Here is a 26,654-nt window from a genome sequence, read left to right on the forward strand (position 1 = left end):
GGGAAGAAGGATGGGGAAGGAGAGGAGGAAGAGGTAAGGAAGATTGAAGGGAGGGAAAGAGACGGAGAGAGGGGAGGAAGGGGAGGAGGAAGTAGGAGGAAGGGAAGGGAAGAAGGATGGGGAAGGAGAGGAGAAAGGAAGGAAGTGGTAAGGAGGGCGGAAGGGAGAGAATGAGAAAGAGAGGGTAGGAAGGGGAAGAGGAAGAGTAGGAGTAGGGGAGAGGTAAGGGAAGAAGGAAGGGGAAGGAGAGAAGGAAGGAAGGAAGCAGAGAAGGGAGGGAGGGAGAAAAGAAAGGGAAAAGAAGGTGGAGTTACAACAGGAGGAAGGGATGGGAAATAAAGCAACCCACACTGTGTATTATAAATTATTAAATGAAATAATAAATGTAGGACAAATGCAAAGAAGAATAACATTTCTATGAACGTGAAATTAAAGCGGAATGGGAGAGAAGAAAGAAATAATAGAAATTTGGAGAAGAAAAACAGAAGGGCCCAAGAGAGGAGGAGGAGGAGAACCCCCGGGGTCCCACTACCTTCTCCAACTGCCACCCAGGAACATTCCACAGCAGAAGGGACCCCACCCACTCCCCTCCTACGGCCATTGTCACCGCCTCACCCCGACAGCGGCCTCCCCCTGGGTCCCCCACTTGCCTTGGGCCAAGAGCTTTCGGGAGGGGGGCGTCTCTTCCTCCAGGCATGGCATCCGGCAGGGATGGGTGCCACCCGCTCTTTTCGGGATCCTTCGCCTCTTTCCACTTCAGCACCCTCGTGGCGCTGAGCTGCGTCTTTTTCACCTTCCCGTGAGTATGGAGGAGCCGCGGGGGAGGGGGGTCTCTGAGCCGAAGATGGAGGGTAGAGGGGAATAGGGGATGCTCGGGGAGGTGAGGTGAAAGGAGAGCTCCTGGGTGGTCTCTGAGATCGGTCGTTTCCTGGCAGACGTTTCATGGCCCAACTAGGGAACATCATCAGTGCTAAAGGGCAGGGTGTTTCAGGGAGAGAAGGAGGTAGGGGGAGAAAAAAGAAGAAGGAGAAGAAAGAAAGAAAGAGAGAGACAGAAAGAGAGAGAGAGAGAGAGAGAGAGAGAGAGAGAGAGAGAGAAAGAGAGAAAAGGACTGTGGACTCTTTGGTGCTCTTTGAGCTTGGTTGTTTTCCTGCAGACGTTTCATGATCCACCTAGGTAACACCATCAATGCTAAAAGGGAGGGGGAGGAGAGGAGGAGGAGGAGAAGGAGAAGTAGAAGAGGAGGAGAAGGAGGAGAAGGAGAAGAAGAGGAGGAGGAAGAGAAGGAGAAGAAGAGGAGGAGGAGGAGAAGAAGAGGAGAATGAGAAGAAGAGGAGGAGGAGGAGGAGGAGGAGGAGGAGGAGGAGGAGGAGGAGGAGGAGGAGGAGGAGGAAGAGGGAGGAGGGGGAGAAGGGGGGAGGAGGAGGAGAAGAAGAAGAGGAGGAGGAGGAGGAAGAGGAGGGAAGGGGGGGGGAGGAGGAGGAGGAGGAGGAGGAGGAGAAGAAGAAGAAGAAGAAGAAGAAGAAGAAGAAGAAGAAGAAGAAGAAGAAGAAGAAGAAGAAGAAGAAGAAGAAGAAGAAGAAGAAGAAGAAGAAGAAGAAGAAGACGACGACAGTAGTCGGCTACTGTCGGCTCTTTGGTGCTCTCTGAGCTTACTTGTTTTCCTGCAGACGTTTCATGACCCAACTAGGTAACCTCATCAATGCTAGAAGGGTGTTTGTGGAGAGAGGAGGAGGAGGAGACAGGGGGGGGTCCTTGGCGTTCTCTGAGCTGGGTTGAGCTGAGTATGTCTGGCTGGGGAATTCTGGGAGTCAAAGTCCACCTTCTGGGACTCTCCAGGTGGGCTTCAGATGAGCAGGTTAGGTACCCCGTTCTGGAGGGAAGCGGCTGCGGTTGTGGGAGTCGAGCGTGTGTGACAGACCCACAATGTCCTTTGCTGTCCACAGCGGCACCTGGCTGGGCCTGAACGTCTCCTGGGCTTTCCCCATCATTTGCGCCAACCTCCTTATCCCGACCATCCTTTACTTCTTCCTCACCAGTTTCACGGACACGGGAATCCTCCATAAAGGTAAGCAGGAGGCCCTAACCCTCCCTCCTTTCCCACGGTGTTCCCCGTCTTCGTTCAACGCGGGTAGTCCTCGACTTACGACCATAGAATGACAGAGTCTGAAGCGGCCTTGGAGGTCTTCTAGTCCAACCCCCTGTTCAGGCAGGAAGTGGATACCAACTGAGCCCCAAATTCCCTCTGCTAAGCAAGAAAATATTTGTGCCCCATTTTGCGTCCTTTCTTGCCACCATTGTTAAGTGAATCACTGCTATTGCTAAGATAGCAGCACGGTTGTTAAGTGAATATGGCTTCTCCATTGACATTGGCTAGCCGGGAGGTCGCAAAAGGGGATCACCTGACCCAGGAACGCTGCCAACCATCATAAGTACAAGTCAGTTGCCAAGTGATTTGTCCATAGTCACCCAACTGGCTTTCACGCCTAAGGCAACACTAGAACTCACCATCACCTGGGGGACTGGCCCAAGGACTCCCAGTCAGTTTTCATGCCTAAGGTAGGACTAGAACTCACTGTCTCCTAGTGATTTGTCCATAGTCACCCAGCTGGCTTTCGTGCCTGGTAGGACTAGAACTCCCCATCTCCTGGTGATTGGTCCAAAGTCACCCAGTTGACTTTCATGCCTAAGGAGGGACTAGAACTCTCCATCTCCTGGTGGATTGGTCCATTGGTTAATTGTCCTCACTGTTAAGAAGTTTCTCCTTAGTTCTAGGTTGCTTCTCTCCTGGATTAACACACTCACAGAGTTAGAAGGGACCTTGGAGGTCTTCTAGTCCAGCCCCTTCCCCAAGGCAGGAGTCCTTGTACCTAACTCTTGTGTCCTAGACAAATGGCCCTCCAGTCTCTTCTTAGAACCCCCAATGTTGGAGCATTCACAACTTCTGGTGGCAAGCAGTTCCACTGGTGAATTGACCTCACCGTTAGGAAGCTTCTCCTTAATTCCAGGTTTCTTCTCTCCTGGGTTAGTTTCCACCCGTTGTTTCTTGTCCTGCCTTCGGGGGCTTTGGAGAATAGCTTGACTCCCTCTTCTTTGGGGCAGCCCACAAAGAGGGCACAAGGAGAGCCAGTTTTCACACCTTGTGGTCTCCTTTTCTTCCCTCCCAGGCATCGAAGAAGAGCTGGAGAACCAGGCCAACACCCTGGGCAGCCCCCAGCAACACTGGTGCAACCACTGCCAGTTGTACTGCTTGCCACACACCTTCCATTGTCGCTGGTGCAACATTTGTGTGGAGGTAAAATACAAGACACAAACGCACAATTTCTCTCCCCGGTCAGGCAGTAAAGCCAACGCCTCTGAGGTTTCCTTCCTTCCCAGAGGGGCTGTGATTGCAGGGAGTCCTCGACTTACGACCATTCATCTAGTGCAGGGGTGTCCAAACTTGGGAACTTTAAGACTTGTGGACTTCAACTCCCAGAATTCCCCAGCCAGCATGGCTGGCTGGGGAATTCTGGGAGTTGAAGTCCACAAGTCTTAAAGTTCTCAAGTTTGGACACCCCTGATCTAGTGACTGCTCAAAGTTACAACGGCATGGGGAAACATGACTTACGACCGTTCTTCACACTTACAACCGTTGCAGCATTCCCATGGTCAGGTGATCAAAATTCAGAACGCTTGTCTCGCATTTATGACCGCCGCACTGTCCCGGGGTCACGTGATCCCCTTTTGCGACCTTCCGACAAGCAAAGTCAACAGGGAATATGGATTCGCTTAACAATCAATGATTGTCGTGATTCACTTAATAACTGAGGCAAAACAGTCATAAGATGGGGCAAAACCCAACAGCTGTCTTGCTTGGTAACGGAAATTTGGGGCTCAATTGTGGTCGTAAGTCGAGGACTACCTGCACGTCTGTTGTTTGGCAAAACCAGCCCATAATAAAACGACTGGTTTGGTTAACGACTGCAGTGTTCACTTTACGACCGCAACATTTGCTTAGCCCCCACTGCAAAAAAAAAAGGTTAGAAAATCAAGTCGATCGTGTGGGTGACCTGCTTTACAACCGCCACAATCTACAACCGTGATGGCCAGGCTCTATTATGGTTGTAAGTCAAGGACTCCCTCTAATGCGTTTCCTGGTGGTCTCAATCTGAAGCTTTAGCTGAGATCTACTCTCTGCAGTGACCTCCTACAGGTAGTCCCCCCCCCCCAGCTTCCATACTTAAGATGGAACTAGAACTCACCGTCTCCTGGTGGATTGGCCCAAGGAATCCCAGTTGACTTTCATGTCTAAGGAGGGACTAGAACTCACCGTCTCCTGGTGGATTGGCCCAAGGAATCCCAGTTGACTTTCATGTCTAAGGAGGGACTAGAACTCACCGTCTCCTGGTGGATTGGCCCAAGGAATCCCAGTTGACTTTCATGTCTAAGGAGGGACTAGAACTCTCCGTCTCCTGGTGATTGGCCCAAGGAATCCCAGTCGGCTTTCAGGCCTAAGGCAGGACTAGAACTCACCGTCTCCTGGTGATTGGCCCAAAGTCACCCAGCTGGCTTTCATGCCTAAAGCAGGACTAGAACTCCCCATCGCCTGGTGATTGACCCAAAGACACCCAATCAATTTTCATGCCTAAGGCGGGACTTGAACTCATCATCTCTTGGTGATTGGCCCAAAGTCACCCAGCTGGCTTTCATGCCTAAAGTGGGACTAGAACTCACCGTCTCCCACATTCCAGCCTGGTGCCTTAACCGCTAAACCGAACCGGCTCTTTGTACGTTGTGTGAATGCAGCGAGAGACAGAGAGAGTGTGTGTGTGTCCTATGGCCCTGCTCCTTTTCTCTATAAGACCCCCCCTCGTGTCAATTTTTTCACCCCGCCCCCCCTCCCATCTCTTTCTGGGCACCGGCGCAGGAATTCGACCATCACTGCCTGTGGGTGAACAACTGCATCGGATGCCACAACTTCCGTTTCTTCCTCCTCTTCATCTTCTTCCTGATCAGCTACGACCTGGCGGTGCTGCTCGCCTGCTTCACTTACCTGGCCCTCAACTCCCAGCAGCCCTTCGGCGTGGAGAAAATCTGCACGTATCCTTGGCCCTTAGCCTCTCTTGTCCCCACGTGGCCAGGGGAACGAGGTCAAAAAAGTCAAGATGGCGGCCAGCTCTTTCAAAAAAATAATATTAGATGATGTGGGTAAAAGAAAAACAGCAAGGCTTCGATTGCATCTTTAAAAGAAAATCTCCGATGGTGAATCGTTCTCTGCAGCCAGCGCGTTGGCTGAGGATGCTGGATATTGTGGTGGTTGTTCCGCACCAGCCCGTAGGCAGGTTGTGTCAAGAGGCTTGGACATTCCCTGCTCTCCAAAGCTGCTGCCCAGTCTCACCCAAGTGCAAAATGTTGGTGCCCCTTTCCAGAGTGGGGCAGGGGATAGGCGTGTTTTCTTGCATCTAAGCAAGAAAGCCCAAATGCACAGGTCCAGTATAGGTGGTACCGTGCTCAATAGTAGTAACTGTGAGAGGGATCTTGGAGTCCTAGTGGACAACCATTTAAATAGGAGCCAGCCGTGTGCAGCAGCTGCCAAAAAAGCCAACACAGTTCTAGGCTGCATCAACAGAGGGATAGAATCAAGATCACGTGAAGGGTTAATACCACTTTATAAGGCCTTGGTAAGGCCACATTCCTAGCGTGGCATCCTTTTTCCTCTACCTGTCCTAATTGAAAATCCTATCAATTGTGGGGCCGACTGAAGACAGGGAGCTGCAGCAGAGGGATAAAAGAGCCACATACAATACAATACAATAGTAGAGTAGGAAGGGACCTTGGAGGTCTTCTAGTCCAACCCCCTGCCTAGGCAGCAAACCCTATACCGTTTCAGACAAATGGCTATCCAACATCTTCTTAAAGACTCCCAGTGTTGGGGCATTCACAACTTCTGGAGGCAACTTCTGTTCCACTGATTAATTGTTCTAACTGTCAGGAAGTTTCTCCTCAGTTCTAAGTTGCTTCTCTCCTTGATTAGTTTCCACCCATTGCTTCTTGTCCTGCCCTCAGGTGCCTTGGAGAATAGCTTGACTCCCTCTTCTTTGTGGCAACCCCTGAGATATTGGAACACTGCTATCATGTCTCCCCTAGTCCTTCTTTCTCTTAAGCTAGACATACCTAGTTCCTGCAACCGTTCTTCATATGTTTTAGTCTCCAGTCCCCTAATCCTCTTTGTTGCTCTTCTCTGCACTCTTTCTAGAGTCTCCACATCTTTTTTACATCGTGGCGACCAGAACTGAATGCCGTATTCCAGGTGTGGCCTTTTCAAGGCCTTATAAAGTGGTATTAACCCTTCATGTGATCTTGATTCTCTCCCTCTGTTGATGCAGCCTAGAACTGTGTTGGCTTTTTTGGCAGCTGCTGCCCACGGCTGGCTCCTATTTAAATGGTTGCCCACTAGGACTTCAAGATCCCTTTCATAGTTACTCCTATTGAGGAAGATACCACCTATACTCTCCCTGTGCATTATAATAATAATAATAATAATAATAATAATAATAATAATAATAATAATAATAATAATAATAATAATAATAAATTTAAATTTATTAGCCGCTCCCTTTCCAGACAGGACTCGGGGCGGCGTACAATGGAGTATAAAACAAAAACATGTATACAAACACATAAACCTACATATATACAGGACATAACATGCACGGAGGAGGTAACAAATTACATCACATTAGACAATTAAAAGTCACCATTAAAATACCCCAATTGTAAAAACACAATTTAAAATTTAAAAATTTAAAAAATTTAAAAGAACTGTCAGGAGGAATAAGAAAAAATTTACGGTTGAGCCAGACCAGATAATTGAAAGAGGTGGGTCTTCAGCTGTACCCGGAAGGAGCGGAGATCGGAAGTAATCCTGATGTCACGGGGGAGGTCATTCCATAGGGCTGGGCCCATCACAGAGAAGGCTCTGCTCCTGGGTGTCGCCCCCCGACACTGTTTGGCGGACGGCACCCGAAGAAGTCCCTCTCTGTGTGAGCGGATTGGTCGTAGGGATGTATGGGGCAGGATGCGATCCTGCATGTAACTAGGTCCTGTGCCATGAAGCGCTTTAAAGATCATAATCAAAACCTTGAAACGCACTCGATAGACTACAGGAAGCCAGTGCAGCTCGCGCAGGAGAGGTGTTACAGGGGAGTATCTCGCCCTCCCCATAATCACCCGCGCGGCCGCGTTCTGGACCAACTGCAGTCTCCGAGTGCATCTCAAGGGAAGCCCCATGTAGAGAGCATTGCAGTAGTCCAGGCGAGACGTCACTAGCGCATGGGTGACTGTGCGTAGGGCATCCCGGTCCAATAAGGGGCGCAATTGGCGCATCAGGCGAACCTGATGGAACGCCCCCCTTGCCACGGCTGTTACATGGTCATCCATTATAGATGATACCTGTAAACTGTGAGATGCGGCTCCAGAGCTGCAAATTGCTGACCCCTGGTATAGTTTAATGAAAAGAAGGACTAGGGGTGAGATCATAGCAGGGTTCAAGCATTTGGGGGGCTGCCACAAAGAGGAGGGGGGTCACGCTAGTCTCCAAAGCACCTGAGGGCAGGAGGAGAAGCAACGGGTGGAAACTAATCCAGGAGAGAAGCAACCTGGAATTAAGGAGAAACTTCCTGACAGTGAGGACAATTAATCAGCGGAACTGCTTGCCACTAGAAGTTGTGGGTGCTTCCTCACTGGAGGTTTTTAAGAAGAGACTAGATAAACATTTATCTGGAATGGTATAAAATTTCCTACCTGAGCACGGGGTTGGACTAGGAGACCTCGAAGGTCCCCTCCAACTCTGTTGGATAAACCCACATTAATTAATCAATAGACCAGTTTTTTGTCCAGGCGTTTTGGATGCTCCGTCACTGAAGGTTTTTAAGAAGAGATTGGACAACCACTTGTCTGTAACAGGTATAGGTTTGGGTTGGACTAGAAGACCTCCATGGTCCCCTCCAACCCTGTTATTCTATAAACCTTGATCAATTAATCAGCAGAACTACTTGCCACTAGAAGTTGTGGGTGCTTCATCCCTGGAGGTTTTTAAGAAGAGACTGGACAGCCAGTTGTATAGGGTCTCCTGCCTGAGCAATGGGTTGGACTAGAAGACCTCTGAGGTCCCTTCCAACTCTGTGGCCCTGTTAACAGGAGGAGGCATCTTCTCTGCAGGTAGATGCAGAAGGTCCTGCCAGTTGACTTCTGGAGCTCCCACTCAGGTCCATGTTTCCTGAAACCTGAGCTCAGGGACTGCACCCCCTACTCAAGGCCGCCCATCCACCACCCCCACCCCCGACTCTGCCCCTCGTCATCCTCTCTTCTCCCACACCAGCCTTAACGGGATCGTCTGGGCCAGGGTACTCCTGACCATTCCTGCTGCCTCCTCCCTTGTGCCGCTACTCATCCTGCTGTCCCACCAGATTATCACAGTTGTAGCTGCTCAGGACTCGGGCACATTCAAGGTGAACCTCTTGGGGAGAATGGGAGAGAGAGAGAGACTGACAGACAGACGGAGGGAGGGAGGGAGGGAGGGAGAGAGAATGGGAGTAGGGGGAGGAGAGACTTATAGAAGGGAGAGGGGGAGAGGTCTGGAGCTCTGAGTGGGACACTTCTGTGGAAGTCCAGACACGGACAGAGGGTCAACTAAATGGATGGGCTGCTCAAAGCCTCCACACTGGTATCTTCTCACGGAGCCCCCTGCCCTGGCTAAGGGTGGGATCAGGGCCCTCAACGGGGGCTGGACTTTCTTTGTGGCTACGTAGGGAATTCTAAGCTGATTCCTCTTTTCACTCTGTCTGTCTGGCTACCTCGGTGCATCTGTCTGTCCATCTTTCATCTATCTAATTCCATTTCTCTATGTCTATCTGTCTACATCTGTCTGTCTGTCTATGTGTGCAACTATCTTTCATCTATCTAATGCATTTCTGTCTGTCTTTCTGTCTATCTGTCTCACCAACTGCCTGCCTGCCTCTCTCTCTCTTTCTCTAATCTATTGGTATCTATATCTCTGTTTCTGTCTGCCTGCCTATCCATATGATTTTATATATATTACACTGCATAATCTGTGTCTATTTCTCTCTCATATCTCTCTCTCTGTATCTCTCTCTCTCTCTCTCTCTCTCTCTCTCTCTCTCTCTCTATCTCTCTCTCTCTCTATCTATCTATCTATCTATCTATCTATCTATCTATCTATCTATCTCTCTATCTCTCTATGTATCTATCTATGTACTGTATCTATCTATCATCTATCTATATGATTTTATATATATTATACTGCATAATATATTTCTATTTCTCTCTCATCTATATCTATCTATCTATCTATCTATCTATCTATCTATCTATCTATCTATCTATCTATTATGCTGCATAATCTATGTCTATTTCTCATCTCTCATCTCTCTATCTCTCTATCATCTATCCATATGATTTTATATATATTACACTGCATAATCTATGTCTATTTCTCTCTCATATCTCTCTATCATCTATCTATCTATCTATCTATCTATCTATCTATCTATCTATCTATCTATATGATTTTATATATATTATACTGCATAATATATTTCTATTTCTCTCTCATCTATCTTTGATAAAGCATTCTTTGATAATGTGACAAAATTAGTGGACCAGAGGAATGCCGTTGATATAGTTTACTTGGACTTCAGTAAAGCTTTTGATAAGGTAGACCATAACCTACTACTAGATAAAGTAGAAGAATGTGGGTTAGACAGCATCACCACCAGATGGATTCGTAACTGGCTGACCAACCGCACTCAACGTGTAGTTCTCAATGGAACTGCATCTACATGGAGGGAAGTATGCAGTGGAGTACCCCAAGGCTCTGTTTTAGGCCCAGTACTCTTCAACATCTTCATCAATGATTTGGATGAGGGAATAAATGGGGAACTCATCAAATTTGCAGATGATACCAAGCTGACAGGAATAGCCAACACTCCAGAAGATAGGCTTAAGATACAGAAGGATCTTGACAAACTTGAACATTGGGCACTATCTAATAAAATGAAATTCAATGGTGAAAAGAGTAAGGTTCTACATTTAGGCAACAAAAATGGAATGCACAGGTACAGTATAGGTGATACCTTGCTCAATAGTAGTAACTGTGAGAGGGATCTTGGAGTCCTAGTGGACAACCATTTAAATAGGAGCCAGCCGTGTGCAGCAGCTGCCAAAAAAGCCAACACAGTTCTAGGCTGCATCAACAGAGGGATAGAATCAAGATCACGTGAAGTGTTAATACCACTTTATAAGGCCTTGGTAAGGCCACACTTGGAATACTGCATTCAGTTCTGGTCGCCACGATGTAAAAAAGATGTGGAGACTCTAGAAAGAGTGCAGAGAAGAGCAACAAAGATGATCAGGGGACTGGAGACTAAAACATATGAAGAACGGTTGCAGGAACTGGGTATGTTTAGCTTAAGAGAAAGAACGACTAGGGGAGACATGATAGCAGTCTTCCAATATCTCAGAGGTTGCCACAAAGAAGCGGGAGTCAAACTATTCTCCAAAGCACCTGAGGATAGAACAAGAAGCTATGGGTGGAAACTAATCAAGGAGAGAAGCAACTTAGAACTGAGGAGAAATTTCCTGACAGTGAGAACAATTAATCAGTGGAACAGCTTGCCTCCAGAAGTTGTGAATGCCCCAACACTGGAAGTCTTTAAGAAGATGTTGGATAGCTATTTGTCTGAAACGGTATAGGGTTTCCTGCCTAGGCAGGGGGTTGGACTAGAAGACCTCCAAGGTCCCTTCCAACTCTACTATTGTATTGTATCTATATGATTTTTTATATATTATGAAGCCTAATCTATGTCTATTTCTCTCTCATCTCTCATTTATCTATCTATCCCTATCTATCATCTATCTATCCATCCATCCATCCATCCATCTGTTACTTATCTCTATCTAGCTACCCATCTCACAAGTTGTGACTCCCACTGTTCTCACATGCTTGATCTTCTAGTCTCTACCAATGCTCAGCGGTGACTCGCGCTGCCTGGGGCTTTGACATCCGTGCATTTTGGATTCCCGTGTGTTTTTTCCAGCCAGAATTGGCTCCCAGGGATTAATGAATCTTCCGAAATAAAATCAGTGAATGCTTGCCCCATCCTTTGGTTTTTCCCGCAGGATCCCTTTGCTAGCCATCCTTCAGCCTGGAGAAGCTATTTCTTTGCGCTGTGCAAGTTGCGCGACACCAAGTAAGTAACAGGAAGGGAATTTAGGAGAAGAGGATTTAGGATAATAACGGGATTTAGGAAAGGAGGATTTGGGATAATAACAGGATTTAGGAGAGGAGTATTGAGGAGGGTAACAGGATTTAGTAACAGGATTTAGGAGGAGGAGGATTTAGGAGACTAACAGGATTTAGTAACAGGATTTAGGACAGGAGGATATAAGAGAGTAACAGGATTTAGGACAAGAGGACTTAAGAGAATAACAGGTTTTAGGGGAGGAGTATTGAGGAGAGTAACAGAAATTAGTAACAGGATTTAGGAGAGGAGGATTGAAGAGAGTAACAGGATTTAGGACAGGAAGATTGAGGAGAGTAACAGGATTTAGGAGAGGAGGATTTCTGAGAGTGACAGGATTGAGGAGAGGAGGATTGAGGAGAGTAACAGGATTTAGTAACAAGATTTAGGAGAGTAACAGGATTTAGGAGAGTAACAGGATATAGGAGAGGAGGATTGAGAGAGTAACAGGATTTAGTAACAGGATTTAGGAGGGGAGTATTGAGCAGAGTAACAGGGTTTAGTAACAGGATTTAGGAGGAGGAGGATTTAGGAGACTAACAGGATTTAGTAACAGGATTTAGGACAGGAGGATTTAAGAGAGTAACAGGATTTAGGACAAGAGGATTTAAGAGAATAACAGGATTTAGGGGAGGAGTATTGAGGAGAGTAACAGAAATTAGTAACAGGATTTAGGAGAGGAGGATTGAAGAGAGTAACAGGATTTAGGACAGGAAGGTTGAGGAGAGTAACAGGATTTAGTAACAGGATTTAGGAGAGGAGGATTTCTGAGAGTAACAGGATTTAAGAGAGTGACAGGATTGAGGAGAGGAGGATTGAGGAGAGTAACAGGATTTAGTAACAAGATTTAGGAGGGGAGGATTTATGACAATGGTCATAAGTGTGAAAAATAGTCATGTCACTTTTTTCAGTTCTGTTATAACTTTGAACGGTCACTAAGTGAACTGTTATAAGTCTGAGAGGTTCACAAGGATCTGATCACTGCCTCGGGACTTGGTTTATACAGGTAGTCCCCAGTCCTTCTCCTGGTCTCTAGCCCAGCATTTTCCAGTCTCCCTCCGCCACCTCCAAGCTCTGCTCAGTCTTTGCTCTCTTCTGATCCCTTTCGCGCATCGCCCTTCCCCATCCCTTTCACTGCCCCGCCACATGTTGCTTCCCGCAGGCCACAAAGGAGCTCAGTCTGCCCGGTGGCCGCAAGGACCGGCTCAAAGGGAGCCAAACCCTTCTCCACCCTCTGGGTCGCCGGCACCCCCACCCCTGACTCTGGACCGCCTGCCCATCGGCCAGACTCTCGCCGCGAGCCAAAGGTGCTGAAGGCCTGGGGACAGTTGCTCGCAGCCGTGGGCAGACTCCTGCGCCCCTGCGTGGACACCTGGCCGGGGAAAGCCGCTAAGGAGGTGAGTGGATTGTGTCTCCCTGTGCGGTCATGTGGATATGCATGTGTGTGTGGGTTTGTGTTTGTGCTGCAATGGACAGGAAAAATAACCAAGGAAGTGAGTAGATTGCGGGTAGAGGTATGAGTATGTGTGGGTAATGGCACCTGGGCAGAAATAGCCACCAAGGAGGTGAGTGGACTTTGAGTTTGTAGGCGTGTGGGTGTTTTTGTGTGCATGTAGATGTGCACGTATGTGTGTGAATGTAGGTGTGTGATTGTGTTTCTGCGTTTGTGTGTGTCCTTTTATGTCTGCCCTCCTTTTTTCCTCTTTTTGCTTTCTTTTTACAAATCTATTGATTCTTTGTAATGTTAATTGTTCCCCTACTTCAGGGGTGTCCAAACTTGGGAACTTTAAGACTTGTGGACTTCAATTCCCAGAATTCCCCAGCCAGCCATGCTGGGAGTTGAAGTCCACAAGTCTTAAAGTTCCCAAGTTTGGACACCCCTGCCCTACTTATACAGATAGTCCTCAATAGGATTTAAATAAAATATTGAGGTTAAGGCTGGCATATTTCTTAGTAACAGGATTTAGGGGAGAAGGATTTAGGAGAGTAACAGGATTTAGTAACAGGATTGAGGAGAGGAGGTTTTAAGAGAGTAACAGGATTTAGGAGAGGAGGATTTAGAAGAGTAACAGGGTTTAGGAGAGGAGGATTTAAGAGAGTAACAGGATTTAGGAGTGGAGGGTTTAAGAGAGTAACTGAGTTTAGGAGAGGAGGATTTAAGAGAGTAACAGGGTTTAGGAGAGGAGGGTTTAAGAGAGTAACAGGGTTTAGGAGAAGAGGGTTTAAGAGAGTAACAGAGTTTAGGAGAGGAGGATTTAAGAGAGTAACAGGGTTTAGGAGAGGAGGATTTAAGAGAGTAACAGAGTTTAGGAGAGGAGGATTTAAGAGAGTAACAGGGTTTAGGAGAGGAGGATTTAAGAGAGTAACAGAGTTTAGGAGAGGAGGGTTTAAGAGAGTAACAGGGTTTAGGAGAGGAGGGTTTAAGAGAGTAACAGAGTTTAGGAGAGGAGGGTTTAAGAGAGTAACAGGGTTTAGGAGAGGAGGGTTTAAGAGAGTAACAGGCTTTAGGAGAAGAGGGTTTAAGAGAGTAACAGAGTTTAGGAGAGGAGGATTTAAGAGAGTAACAGGGTTTAGGAGAGGAGGATTTAAGAGAGTAACAGAGTTTAGGAGAGGAGGGTTTAAGAGAGTAACAGGGTTTAGGAGAGGAGGGTTTAAGAGAGTAACAGAGTTTAGGAGAGGAGGGTTTAAGAGAGTAACAGGGTTTAGGAGAGGAGGGTTTAAGAGAGTAACAGGGTTTAGGAGAAGAGGGTTTAAGAGAGTAACAGGGTTTAGGAGAGGAGGATTTAAGAGAGTAACAGGGTTTAGGAGAGGAGGATTTAGGAGAGGATACAGATAGACTTCTCCTAAACTGGAGGTTTTGCAGGGAATCCGAAGAGATCTGGGAAACATATCTGAGTGTTTTCTTTTTTTGCCCTGGCAGGTAAGCCAAAAGGAAAACCTCTGGCAGCTGAATGGCAACGACCGAAGTGTGGCCATCACAAGTGAGTTCTAGAAAGTTCCTGCAAACTAGGCTGGGAAGGACCTTAGAGGTCTTCTAGTCCAGCCCCTGCCCAAGGCAGGAGACCCTATACAGGCAGTCCTCGACTTACAACCGTTCATTTAGCGACTGTTCAAAGTTGAAACTGCACTGAAAACACTGGCCCATGACCGTTTTTCACACTTACGACCGTTGCAACATGGTTACGATCACATGATCAAACTTTGAACGCTTGGCAACTGACTCATATTTATGATGGTTGCTGCGCCCCGGGGTTCCCTTTTGCGACCTTCTGGCAAGCAAAGTCAATGGGGAAGCCCGGTTCACTTAGCGACCACATGACGAAGTTAGCAAATGATGTGATTCACTTCACAACGGCGGCGCAATCCACCGTTCCCCTTTTGTGATCTTCTGACCAGGCAAGTCAATAGGGGAAGCCAGATTCGCTTAACGACCATGTGGTTTGCTTAATGACTGCAGTGATACACTTAATAATGGGGGTAAAACAGGGCAAAACTCACTTAACAATTTGCAGAGCAAGTTGAACTTTAGGGCTCAATTCTGGTCGCAAGTCGAGAACTACCTGTACTCAAAGACAGCCCCCCCCCAAAAACCTCCCTGTTGCCTGCTAAAGGGATGCACCACATTTATTTTGGGGTTCCCCATAACCTCTAAATTCTCAAATGGGAACGGGGGGAAAAGACCCCCCCCCAGGATTTTGGGCCCTTTAATGCTCTTAAAGGGCCATCGCCCAGCCTTGGCCCAAGGCACAAGTGTGGGGGAGCAGGAGGGCCCCCCATTTTCACCCAGTCCCTCATGTGATGAATGGTAACCCCCGTTTGTCTCTTCCCTGTCAGTCCCCAACATCCTGGAATCCGGAGAGAACCTGGAGGCGGTGCAGGAGCCCCACTGGAAGGGCCAGATCCACGGCAGCAGGCTAGCGCCCTCCTCTCCCACCGCCATGCTGCTCTCCGTCTCCGACATCTGAGGACCCTCCCTCAGTGCCCGCCGGCCAGATGCTGCAGATCCTCGGTTTTATATTGGGAAGATAAAGCCAAGAGCTGCTTTCCTGCACTCGTCTGCTCTGCTTAATGGCGGGGTGGGTGGAGGTATGCACACGTGTGCACAAGTTCGTTAAAGGAAGCATTGGCTGAACGGACATCTCTTCAGAGGCCTGCTGAGCTTTGGTTTGAGAAGATGGCTGTGTCTACCCCACACACCTATCAATCAATCAATCAATCAATCAATCAATCACAGTGTCAGTCTGTCTCTCTGTATTTATGTCTGTCTCTTTATTAACTATCGCCTATGTATCTATTGCTAACTATATCCATCCATCCATCCATCTCTCACCATGTATCTATCTACCTATCACATCTCTCTCTCTCATCTCTGTCTATCTTCTATCTGTCTGTCTGTCTGTCTGTCTGTCCGTCTATCTATCTATCTATCTATCTATCTATCTATCTATCTATCTATCTATCTATCTATCTATCTTTGTGTCTCTCTACCTGTCTTCTATCACCTATCACATCTCTGTGTACCTATATACCTATCTGTCTACCTACTTATCTACCTACCTACCTACCTACCTACCTACCTACCTACCTATCTATCTATCTATCTATCTATCTATCTATCTATCTATCTATCTCTATTTCTTAATCATCTGTCTAATGTATCATCTGTCTATCAATCTGTCAGGTTTGCCGTGAGATGGGTGGCAAACAAATTTAATCAATAAATAATAATCAACTGTCTATCTGTATCTAACCAATCATCTATCAATCGCTCTATCTATGCTGTAATCTGTCATCAATAAATTATCAGGCTATCATTTATCTATTTATATCTACTGGTATCTGTCTATCTCTCTGTCCATTCTTTCTCCCCCTCTTCATCTATCTCTCTCCAACTCTATCATCCCTCTATCATCCATTTATCAATTATTCTCTTTCTCTCTCTCTTTCATTACTGTCTGTCTGTCTAGCTAGCTAGCTAGCTAGCTAGCTAGCTATCATTACTGTGTCTGTCTGTCTGTCTGTCTATTTCTATCTATCCATCCATCCACCTACCTATCCATCTACCCATCCATCCACCCATCCACCTATCCATCCATCCATCTAGCCATCCATCCATCCATCCATCCACCTATCCATCCCTCCGTCCGTCCACCCATCTATCCATCCATCCATCCACCTATCCATCCATCTATCCACCTATCCATCTGTCCGTCCGTCCATCCATCCATCTAGCCATCCATCCATCCATCCATCTAGCCATCCATCCATCCATCCACCTATCCATCCGTCCGTCCGTCCACCCATCTATCCATCCATCCATCCACCTATCCATCCATCTATCCACCTATCCATCTGTCCGTCCGTCCATCCATCCACCTATCCATCCATTCAGCAACCCACCCACCCACCCACCCACCCATCCATCCATCCATCCATCCATCCACCTATCCATCCATCCATCCATCCACTTATACATACATACATACATACATACATACATACATACATACATACATACATACAGGCATTTATCTATCTATCCATCTCTATCAAATTTATACAGCCACCTGTGTCAGCAGGGGTGACTCTAAGTCAGCTGAGGACCCAGCCAGTGCCTTCAAACCTTAGGCTAAGCTAGGATAGCGTTAACTTAGGCTTGCTTGGGGGGGGGGGGAGGTGAGCAAACTCTGTAAACACAGCCCATTTGCTGAGTTTGTAGTTGCTTCCCTAACCAATAGACCCCTCCTCCCCTGTGACAACCATCAGACCAGAGACATTTGATGGGCTCCAAATCTCCCTGGGATCCCTGAAGACTTTGCAGGGGTCTTCGGGGCCTTTGGGAAGAGTGTCAAATGTGGCTTCCACCAAGTGTAAAGTCCTAAAATCCGCTTGTCATCAAGATGCCAGAATGAGACTTTCATTTCATTTATTAGCACTTATATACCGCCCCCTCTCCCGAAAGGGACTTAAGGAGAAGGTTGGAAAATAACAGCTTCTATTTGTGCGAAGAAAAGGCTGGGTGGACTTATAAAAAAGCCACACCTAAGTGAGTGTGGCCCCAACATCTTATACCCAACCAGAGACCCAACGTGGGTAATGTCTTGCCCATGCTCCCCTTATCCATGGAGCATTCTTTGTCCATGCGCTGTCCATGCTTTTTCTTATCTTACAGAGCATCCCTTGTAGCCATGGGTGCCCATGCTCCCAGGCAGCCCCGTGCTCTGGAGCAGGACATTCCTGGGTAACTCTTTTGTTCTATCTCCAAGGATGTGCCTAGCTCTGAAGCAAACAACAGAAGTGAGATAGCAAACATCAGACTAGTAGCAAAGGATACAATTCTTAACAAGTGAGGGTTGCAGAATTAATTCCTAACAAACAATTCCTAACAGTATCAAAATTAGCATAAGCAATTCTTAGAAAAGCGGATAGCAAAGGTTAGGTTGGTTCATGTCACTATGTCCCCTGACAAGCTTATCTACACAAGGATGATGTTCCCCAGGGAAGGAGCCACCACCGAGAAGGCCCTTCTCCTTGGTCCCACCAGATGGGCTTTCTTAAGAGAGAAGACCCAAAGCATCCTATGCTTCCCTTCTCTGGTGAGCTGGGTAGATATAAGTGGAAAAGATGGACCTTCAAATAACAGGGAAGGAGCCACCACCGAGAAGGCCCTTCTCCTTGGTCCCACCAGATGGTGGGACCATCTTCTTAAGAGAGAAGACCCAAAGCATCCTATGCCTCCCTTCTCTGGTGGGATGGGTAGATATAAGTGGAAAAGATGAACCTTCAAATAACAGGGAGGGAGCCACCACCGAGAAGCCCCTTCTCATTGGTCCCACCAGATGGACTCGGAAGCAGATCAGCAACCAATACAACTCCTGCAAGAGAGGTGACCCTCAAGCAAATCTAGACTGGCACAAAACCAGATGGGCCACCAATTTTGAACCAACGCAAACTTGGATAGTTTTCAAGGGTAGCCCCACGCCGAGCGTGTTGCAGTAGTCAAGACAGGAGGAGATCAGGGCGTGGCTAGCTGCAGCTAAAGCCTTTTTAAATTCCTTTTTCTCTCATTGTGCAGACAGTGCACCTTGTTCTCTGCAGTAAAAGCTATTCCCGTCGGTGAGGAAAAGATAGAACAGCCTTAAGAAATCAAACTCAATTCCTAGCGATTATACTCCTGCAATTTTCTTGGGAACAGCTTGGCAGTGTTTGCCCTTTACCAATAAGAATAGAGTAGAGTAGAGTAGAGTAGAGTAGAGTAGAGTAGAGTAGAGTAGAGTAGAGTAGAGTAGAGTAGAGTAGAGTAGAATAGAATAGAATAGAATAGAATAGAATAGAATAGAATAGAATAGAATAGAATAGAATAGAATAGAATAGAATAGAATAGAATAGAATAGAATAGAATAGAATAGAATTCTTTATTGGCCAAGTGTGATTGGACACACAAGGACTTTGTCTTCGGTACAGATGCTCTCCGTGTACCTAAAGAAAAATAAAATACATTCATCAAGAATCATAAGATAGTCATAGGTTACTAATAAGCAATTGGGAAACAATATCAATATAACTTGTAAGGATAAAAAGCAACAAAGTCACAGTCCTGCAGGCATAAGTGGGAGGAGATGGGTGATAGGAACGCTGAGAAGAGTAATAGTTATAGTAATTGCAATGCAGCCTTAGTGATCGGTTTTGACAGTGGTGAGGGAGTTATTTGTTTAGCAGAGAGATGGCGTTTGGGAAAAATCTGTCCTTATGTCTAGTTGTCTTAGTGCGCAGTGCTCTATAAGCCTCTATAAGGGGCATATTTCTGATTTTTTTAAAAAATCCTGAAACTAGTCAAAGGCCCCAAGATTGCCTAGTGGCCTCTCACTAAGCTGATCAAATGAGATTTGGCTTTTTTTTGGAGATAAACCAAAATTCACTCTTTCTAAAATAATACTAAAGTTTTTAGTGCCATTCTTAGCTCGGCCAGCAGGGGGCAGCATCTACTCACAGGTGTTTTCCCTCTTCCTTACCTCTCTGGCTCTCAGCTCTTCATTCTTGTTGATGTGCCAAGCCAGTTGGATCTTAACAGAATAACACAATAACAGAGTCGGAAGGGACCTTGGAGGTCTTCTAGTCCAACCCCCTGCTCATGCAGGAAACCTTATACAATTTCAAACAGATGGTTATCAAATATCTTCTTAATCCTGATTTTTATTATTATTATTATTATTTCAATAAACCTGTGTCCCCAATGGTTATGTGCAAAGGAGCTAATCCTATATTTTAAAGAAAATCCTTCCAAAGCCAAGTTTATTCCTGCAGAGAAGAGCAACAAAGATGATTAGGAGGTTGCAGACTAAAACATACGAAGGACAGTTGCAGGAAATGAATATATCCAGTCTAAGAAGAAGGACTTGAGGTGACATGATAGCATATTCCAGTATTTGAGGGGTTGCCTCAAAGATGAGGGAGTCAAGCTATTCTCCAAAGCACCTGAAGACAGGTGACGAAGCAATGGGTGGAACCACACCAAGGAGAGAAGCAAGCAAGAATTAAGGAGAAATTTGTTACCTAGTTGGGTCATGAAACATCTGCAAGAAAACAACAAAGCTTAGAGAGCACCAAGGACCCCATATAACAATTCCTCCTCCTCCTCCTCCTCCATTCCACCCCCTTCCCTTCTGGCATTGATAATGTTACCTTATTGGGTCACCAAACATCTGCCAGAAAACCACAAAGTTCAGAGAGCACCCAGTACCCCTCATTTCAACCCTGAGCTGCAAATATTCTCCTTTATCGGTAGTAAAGGAGAACCACGATGTAGAAAAGATGTGGAGACTCTAGAAAGAGTGCAGAGAAAAGCAACAAAGATGATTAGGGGACTGGAGACTAAAACATACGAAGAATGGTTGCAGGAACTGGGTATGTCTACTTTAATAGAAAGAAGGACCAGGGGAGACATGATAGCAGTCTTCCAATATCTCAAGGGTTGCCACAAAGAAGAGGGAGTCAAGCTATTCTCCAGGGCACCTGAGGGCAGGACAAGAAGCAATGGGTGGAAACTAATCAAGGAGAGAAGCAACTAAGAACTGAGGAGAAAGTTCCAAACAGTTAGAACAATTAACCAGTGGAACAGAAGTTGCCTCCAGAAGTTGTGAATGCCCCAACACTGGAAGTCTTTAAGAAGAGACTGGATAGCCATTTGTCTGAAGTGGTCTAGGGTTTCCTGCCTAAGCGTGGTTGGGCTAGAGGACCTCCAAGGTCCCTTCCAACTCTGTTATTCTATTCTAAAATAAATTGCCCTAGTTGGCTAATCTCTGATAAATTTGGGTCTACACAGGATCCACAGCACGGGCCTCAAAAGAAGAGGCTATGATGATTATTATTTTTTAACCAAATTGACGGTGGGAACTGCAGAAAAGACGATGCCAGCTGCTCCTATTGAAAGAAGCATCTTTTGGGCAACAGGACAAGCCATTTTAGAAGCCGAGAGATTCCCTGTCCCTGGAGATCTCGAACTGGCCTCTCTCCTTGCAAAATCTACCCGAAAGGGAGGGGACTTGGGATCCTCTGGCCAGCTCCCACGACACCCATCACCTCTCAGGACACGCTGGTCTAGTTCCCATGACCCAACTGTTCGGACCTAGGCTTCCTGAGACAGTCAAAATCACACGCTTAGTCCCAAAATACCCTTTTTATTTCAATGGCTGTGAATTATGTTCATTCATAGCCCGTAATGAGTCACAACCAGTTTGTGAAGAGTCCGACAGAAGCCTGCCACAGTCTTTCAGGATAAGGCTGGATAAGCACCCTCCTTTATCTCCCTTGAAACGCTGCCAAAGACCTAATTACCAATTAGCTTTGCTAGGCCAAACGGAGCACAGAGTCAAAACGGAGCTTCAGAGTTTAAACCGACCAGCACGAACAAAATTGCTTCCTGCAAAGGCTCACGTCTGTGTGTGCCTCTTTTATGTCTTATGGGAGGGGCCAATCGTCTCCAAGCCTTACTCCCAAGTCACCCCTTTTGTCTTAACTGTTCTTGCCTTCGCTCTGCGCATGCGCGCACTGGGAACAGGCTCCCCCTGCTCCTCTGCCTCGCTGATGTCAGACTCCGGAAGCTCCGGAGGCAGCTCATAACTCCCAGATGGCCCTGGCCCCCTCTCTGCCTCCGACACAGAGCCCTCATTCGAACCTTCCCCAGACTCCAGGACTGGACCATTTTCCTCCCCAACCTCCTCACTGTCTGACTCTGCCGGCAGCTCCGCAGATGGCTGGTGGACCACAACACCAACGTGACATTTCTTGGATGGCATAGAGGGCCAATTTTTCTCTTCTCCGGCTCCATCTCTTCCTTCTCTGTCCCGGACAAAGATGAAAAATTTAGAAAAAAAGGGAAAGACCTTGAGTTTGTAAACCTTTGTGGACAGATCTAGGGTTAATTTGGAGTCTGATTCTACTCCTGATGTAGGAAGGAGGAGGTACCAAAATTGCCATATTGGTGTAGAGTGGGGATGTCCACTCTAGGCAACATTCAGCCGTGTGGACTTCAACTCCCAGAAGCCCCCAGCCAGCATAGTTTACTCTCTTGCAATCCCTTCCTCTAAAATCTCTCCACTTTAGTGGGGTAAGAGCTGGGGAATTCTGGGAGTTGGAGTCCACAAGTCTTAAAGTTGCCAAAGGTGAAAGGTTTTAGGTAGACCTAAAGCAGCCCCCACGAAACTCTAGGATTTAATCCCAGGAGGGCGAATTAATCCTTTAGCTGGCAGCTTATTTATTGATCGATTAGGTTTTTTAAAATCCTGCCACTATTACTTCTATAATAAGTAACTCAAGGCAGGGAACATACTTAATACTCCTTCCTCCTCCTATTTTCCCCACATCAACAATTCTGTGAGGTGGGCTGAGAGGGAAGGATTGGCCCAAAGTCACCCAGTTGGCTTTCATGGCTAAGGCGGAACTAGAACTCCCAGACTCCAGGTGATTGGCCCAAAGTCACCCAGTTGGCTTTCATGGCTAAGGCGGGACTAGAACTCCCTGTCTCCTGGTGATTGGCCCAAAGTCACCCACCGGCTCTCATACCTAAGGCGGAACTAGAACTCCCAGTCTCCTGATGATTGGCCCAAAGCCATCCACCTGGCTTTTATGCCTGGGGGGGGGGACTAGAACTCCCTGTCTCCTGATGATTGGCCCAGTCACCCAGTTGGCTTTCATGCCTAAGGTCCATGACATAATAGTCCCCAAATCCTTGTGATCCTCCTGCCTCTTTTGTCTTGGGTTTTCTTTAGTCAGCTTGGAGTTACCATCACAAGTCGGGTTTTCCAGGAAGTTCGATTTAGTTCTTACATTTTTAATCCTTATTTTCGCCCTGCATTGACACGTTTGGCCGAGCTGTTCCTTCCTTCATTTTCCCCTTCCGAAGAAATGAGCCCATCTCTGCCACGGCAGGAAGAGACTCTAAAACTGGAATTGAATGAGATGCAATTTGGACAGAGAAATCTTCTATATATATAAAATGGCTCTGTGTGTGTTGGTGTGTGTGCGTGTTCCAGCATAACTCTGGAGCGCCTGGGCCGCTGAAATGAAAAGGACTGAATTATATCTCAACCGTAAATTTTTTCTTATTCCTCCTGACAGTCCTTTTAAATTTTAAATTGGGGTATTACTAATGGGGTATTTTAATGGTGACTTTTAATTGTCTAAATGTGATGTAATTTGTTACCTCCTCCGTGCATGTATGTCTTTGTATATGTGTGTATTTGGATGTCTATGTGTCTGCACATGTTTTATGTTTTATATGTTTTATTGTACGCTGCCCCGAGTCCTGTTTGGAGAGGGAGCGGCTAATAAATTTAAATTTATTATTATTATTTATATCTATAGTGTCAAGTCACAGTACCTTTGACAGTGATAGTGTGCATTTTGGATTCAGACTTCAAGCTCTGTTGAGATACGGCCTGTTGTGCCTTAAAATGGCTTCTACTGTACAGCACAGTAGAGTTGCCACTGGAGTAATACAGCTTCACAATACTCCACAAGGGGGCTCCTTCTAATACAGGATTGGGATAAATACACACCCAGGCTACGCCGGATTATCAGCTTGTTAAGGAAAAAAATCAGCTGGAACAATGGGCTGGATCTGTCCAGGGACTGCAGGGAAATAGACTTTCCTTGACATTGTTTTATTCTTTACAAGCAGTCCTTGAGTTACGACCGTAATTGAATCTAGAATTATGGTAATCACTCGTGATGGTTGTAGAACGGGTCACCATGACAATGGACCCGATTTTTATGACCTTTTTTTTTTTGCAATCTTTGTTAACCAAATGTCAACCACCCATAGTTCACTCTGGGGTGAATTTTTACAACCTTTCTTGCCACCGTTGTTAAGTGAATCACTGCATTTCTTCAGTTCACAACATGGTCGTTAAGCGAATCTGGCTTCCCCCATTGACTTGGCTCGTCAGACGGTCGCAAAAGGGATCAGGTGACCACCCCTACCCCCCCCCCGAGACACTGCAACCGTCATAAATGCGAACCCTTTGCCAAGTGTTCAAATTATGATTACATGACCATATGCAACGGTCGTAAGTGTGAAAAATGATCCTGTTACTTTTTTCCATGTGGTTGTAACTTTAAACGGTCGCTAAATGAACTGTTGTAAGTTGAGGACTACCTGCACATATGCTGCTCTCAGCCCAACAATGTGCGTGCGCGCACGCACACACACACACACACACACACACGTGCGCACACACGCACACACACACTTGCCTGACATGGTGCAGGAAGTCCTTGACTTACAACCACAACTGAGCCCAACATTTCCATTGTTAAGTGAGACATTTCTTAAGTGAGTTTTGCTCCGCTTTACGACATTTCTTGCCATAAGGGAATCGCTGCAGTTGATGAGTTAGTAACACGGTCGTTAAGTGAATCTGACTCCCCTGGAGACTTTGCTTGTCAGAAAGGGATCACATGTCCCTGGGACACTGCGACCGTCATAAATATGAGTCAGTTGCTAAGCGTCTGAAGTTTCAACACATGATCAAAGGTCATAGCTTTGAATGGTCACTAAATGTGGTAAGTCAAGACCTACCTGCATAGGGTATTCTGCTCCAGCAGTGGGTTGGACTGGATGATCTCCAAGATCCCTCCCAACTCTGTTCTGTTATTTTGCAATTGTTACTGCCTCCAATCGCTCAACCGTCTTCCTTGGTCTTGTTGGCACTTGCGAGACACCCCGAGTGAGGTGTGGACGGGCACAGGATCCCAGGCACCAGTTCAAGGTTGCGCAATAAGTCCAGATGTGCCCCATTTGTGCTATGCTGGAGGGGGAGGCTGGTCCACTATGCCAGAGAAGGAATGCAATCGGACCGGCCTGTTTTGGGGCAGAAATGGAAGAAAAGAAGGGGGGGAAAAGCAGAACAGGGGTTGGCACACACGGGCAGGGGGTTTTAGGCAGGGATTTTTTTTGACGCCAACGCAAGGGAGTTACTTGCATGGAGACTCTAGAAAGAGTGCAGAGAAGAGCAACAAAGATGATTAGGGGACTGGAGACTAAAACATATGAAGAACGGTTGCAGGAACTGGATATGTTTAGCTTAAGAGAAAGAAGGACTAGGGGAGACATGATAGCATTGTTCCAATATCTCAGGGGTTGCCACAAAGAAGAGGGAGTCAAACTGTTCTCCAAGGCACCTGAGGGTAGAACAAGAAGCAATGGGTGGAAACTAATCAAGGAGAGAAGCAACTTAGAACTGAGGAGAAACTTCCTGACTGTTAGAACAATTAATCAGTGGAACAGAAGTTGCCTCCAGAAGTTGTGAATGCCCCAACACTGGAAGTCTTTAAGAAGATGTTGGATAGCCATCTGTCTGAAACGGTATAAGGTTTCCTGCCTAAGCAGGGGGTTGGACTAGAAGACCTCCAAGCTCCCTTCCAACTCTGCTATTGTATTGTATTGTATTGTATTGTATTGTATTGTATTGTATTGTATTGTATTGTATTGTATTGTATTGTATTGTATTGTATTGTATTGTATTGTACTATAACGTCTGAAATGGGATAGGTTCTCCTGCTTGAGCAGGGCTGGACTAGAAGACCTTCAAGGCCCCGTCCAGCTCTATTCTATTCTCTATTATTTTCTATATTCTCTTCTATTCTTTTTCTCTATTCTATTTTATTCTATTCTATTCTTCTTCTATTCTATTCTTCTTCTCTTCTATATTATTTTTCTATATTCTATTCTATTTCTATTCTCTTCTATTCTCTTCTCTATTATTTTCTATATTCTATTCTATTCGTTTTCTCTATTCTGTTTTATTCTATTCTCTATTATTTTTCTATATTCTATTCCATTCTCTCCTCTTCTATTTCTTTTCTATGAGTTGAAGTCCACAAGTCTGAAAGTCGCCAAGTTTGGAGACCCCTGGTAGAAGGTCTTCTCCTTCAGCAGGGGTTGGACTAGAAGACCTCTGAGGTCCCTTCCAACTCTGTTATTCTGTTATTCTGCCTTGTAAGGGGAATGAAAGGTTTGAAATCCTACAGAGGAGAAAAATATTAGAATTTGAATGGCAGTGTTGGAAGGGACTTCAGAGGTCTTCTAATCCAACGGGGGAAACCCCGGCCTACACCACTTCAGGCAAACGATTGTCCAATCTTAAAAACTTCCAGTGTTGGAGCATTCACAATTTCTGGTGGCAAGTTGTTCCACTGGTTAATTGCTCTCACTGTCAGGAAATTTCTCCTTATTTCTAAGTTGCTTCTCTCTTTGTTTCTTTCGTTTCCATCCGTTGCCCGCCAATTTGCTGAAAGAAGGAAAAGGACGAAAGATTTCTGCTGAAGGAGGCAGTCCTGGACTTACAACCATTCGTTTAGTGACCGTCCGGAGTTGCCTCTGTGAATAAAACTTGGTTGGGTGAAGCAAGGGAGCCCATAGCGATGTCCTAAGATGATTTGTTGACTTATTAAAAAAGAGCTTAAGTGCAACTTTCCATCAACGTATGAGAGCCAACCTGAAGTTCATCTGAACTTTGAATCCTTGGATTTGAAAGCTGCTGAAGGATCTCCACCCAGTAGAAAACCCCTGTCTATCTCTCTAGACTTCCACGGCCGATGTGTAAGGCCAGGAACAACAACCTTCCCCGGGGTCATAATATTTGCCATGGCCAGAGGGACAAAGGCTTCCTTGTGCTATCAAATAAAGCTCCTTTGGTTCGAGTCTCAGACTCCCCGCAGCAGAATTCCAGATGTTTCCAGTTCATGAAAATAAAAAGCCACCCTTTAGAGAAACATTTCCGTTCAATTAGCAGCTGCAACTCGATAACACGGGACTCAAACTTTGGCGCGGCTCCGATTTCCTTCTCCTTT

At 46.2% G+C, this 26,654-nt stretch overlaps 1 protein-coding gene across 1 annotated transcript; it reads left to right on the forward strand.

Annotated features, from left to right (window-relative positions):
* Positions 1–695: 695 nt before the first annotated feature.
* Positions 696–15,268, forward strand: ZDHHC19 (zDHHC palmitoyltransferase 19; the record flags this gene model as incomplete). Its single annotated transcript, XM_081956284.1, has 9 exons — positions 696–799; positions 1,947–2,068; positions 3,168–3,295; positions 4,910–5,082; positions 8,387–8,492; positions 11,182–11,252; positions 12,466–12,700; positions 14,224–14,284; positions 15,138–15,268. The coding sequence occupies 9 exons, from the start codon at positions 696–698 to the stop codon at positions 15,266–15,268; spliced, it is 1,131 nt and encodes a 376-aa protein (XP_081812410.1).
* Between the last annotated feature and the right edge of the window lie 11,386 nt (positions 15,269–26,654).

The sequence above is a fragment of the Natrix helvetica genome, assembly GCF_964273705.1.
Source record: "Natrix helvetica genome assembly, chromosome: 5".
Classification (NCBI taxonomy): domain Eukaryota; kingdom Metazoa; phylum Chordata; class Lepidosauria; order Squamata; family Natricidae; genus Natrix; species Natrix helvetica.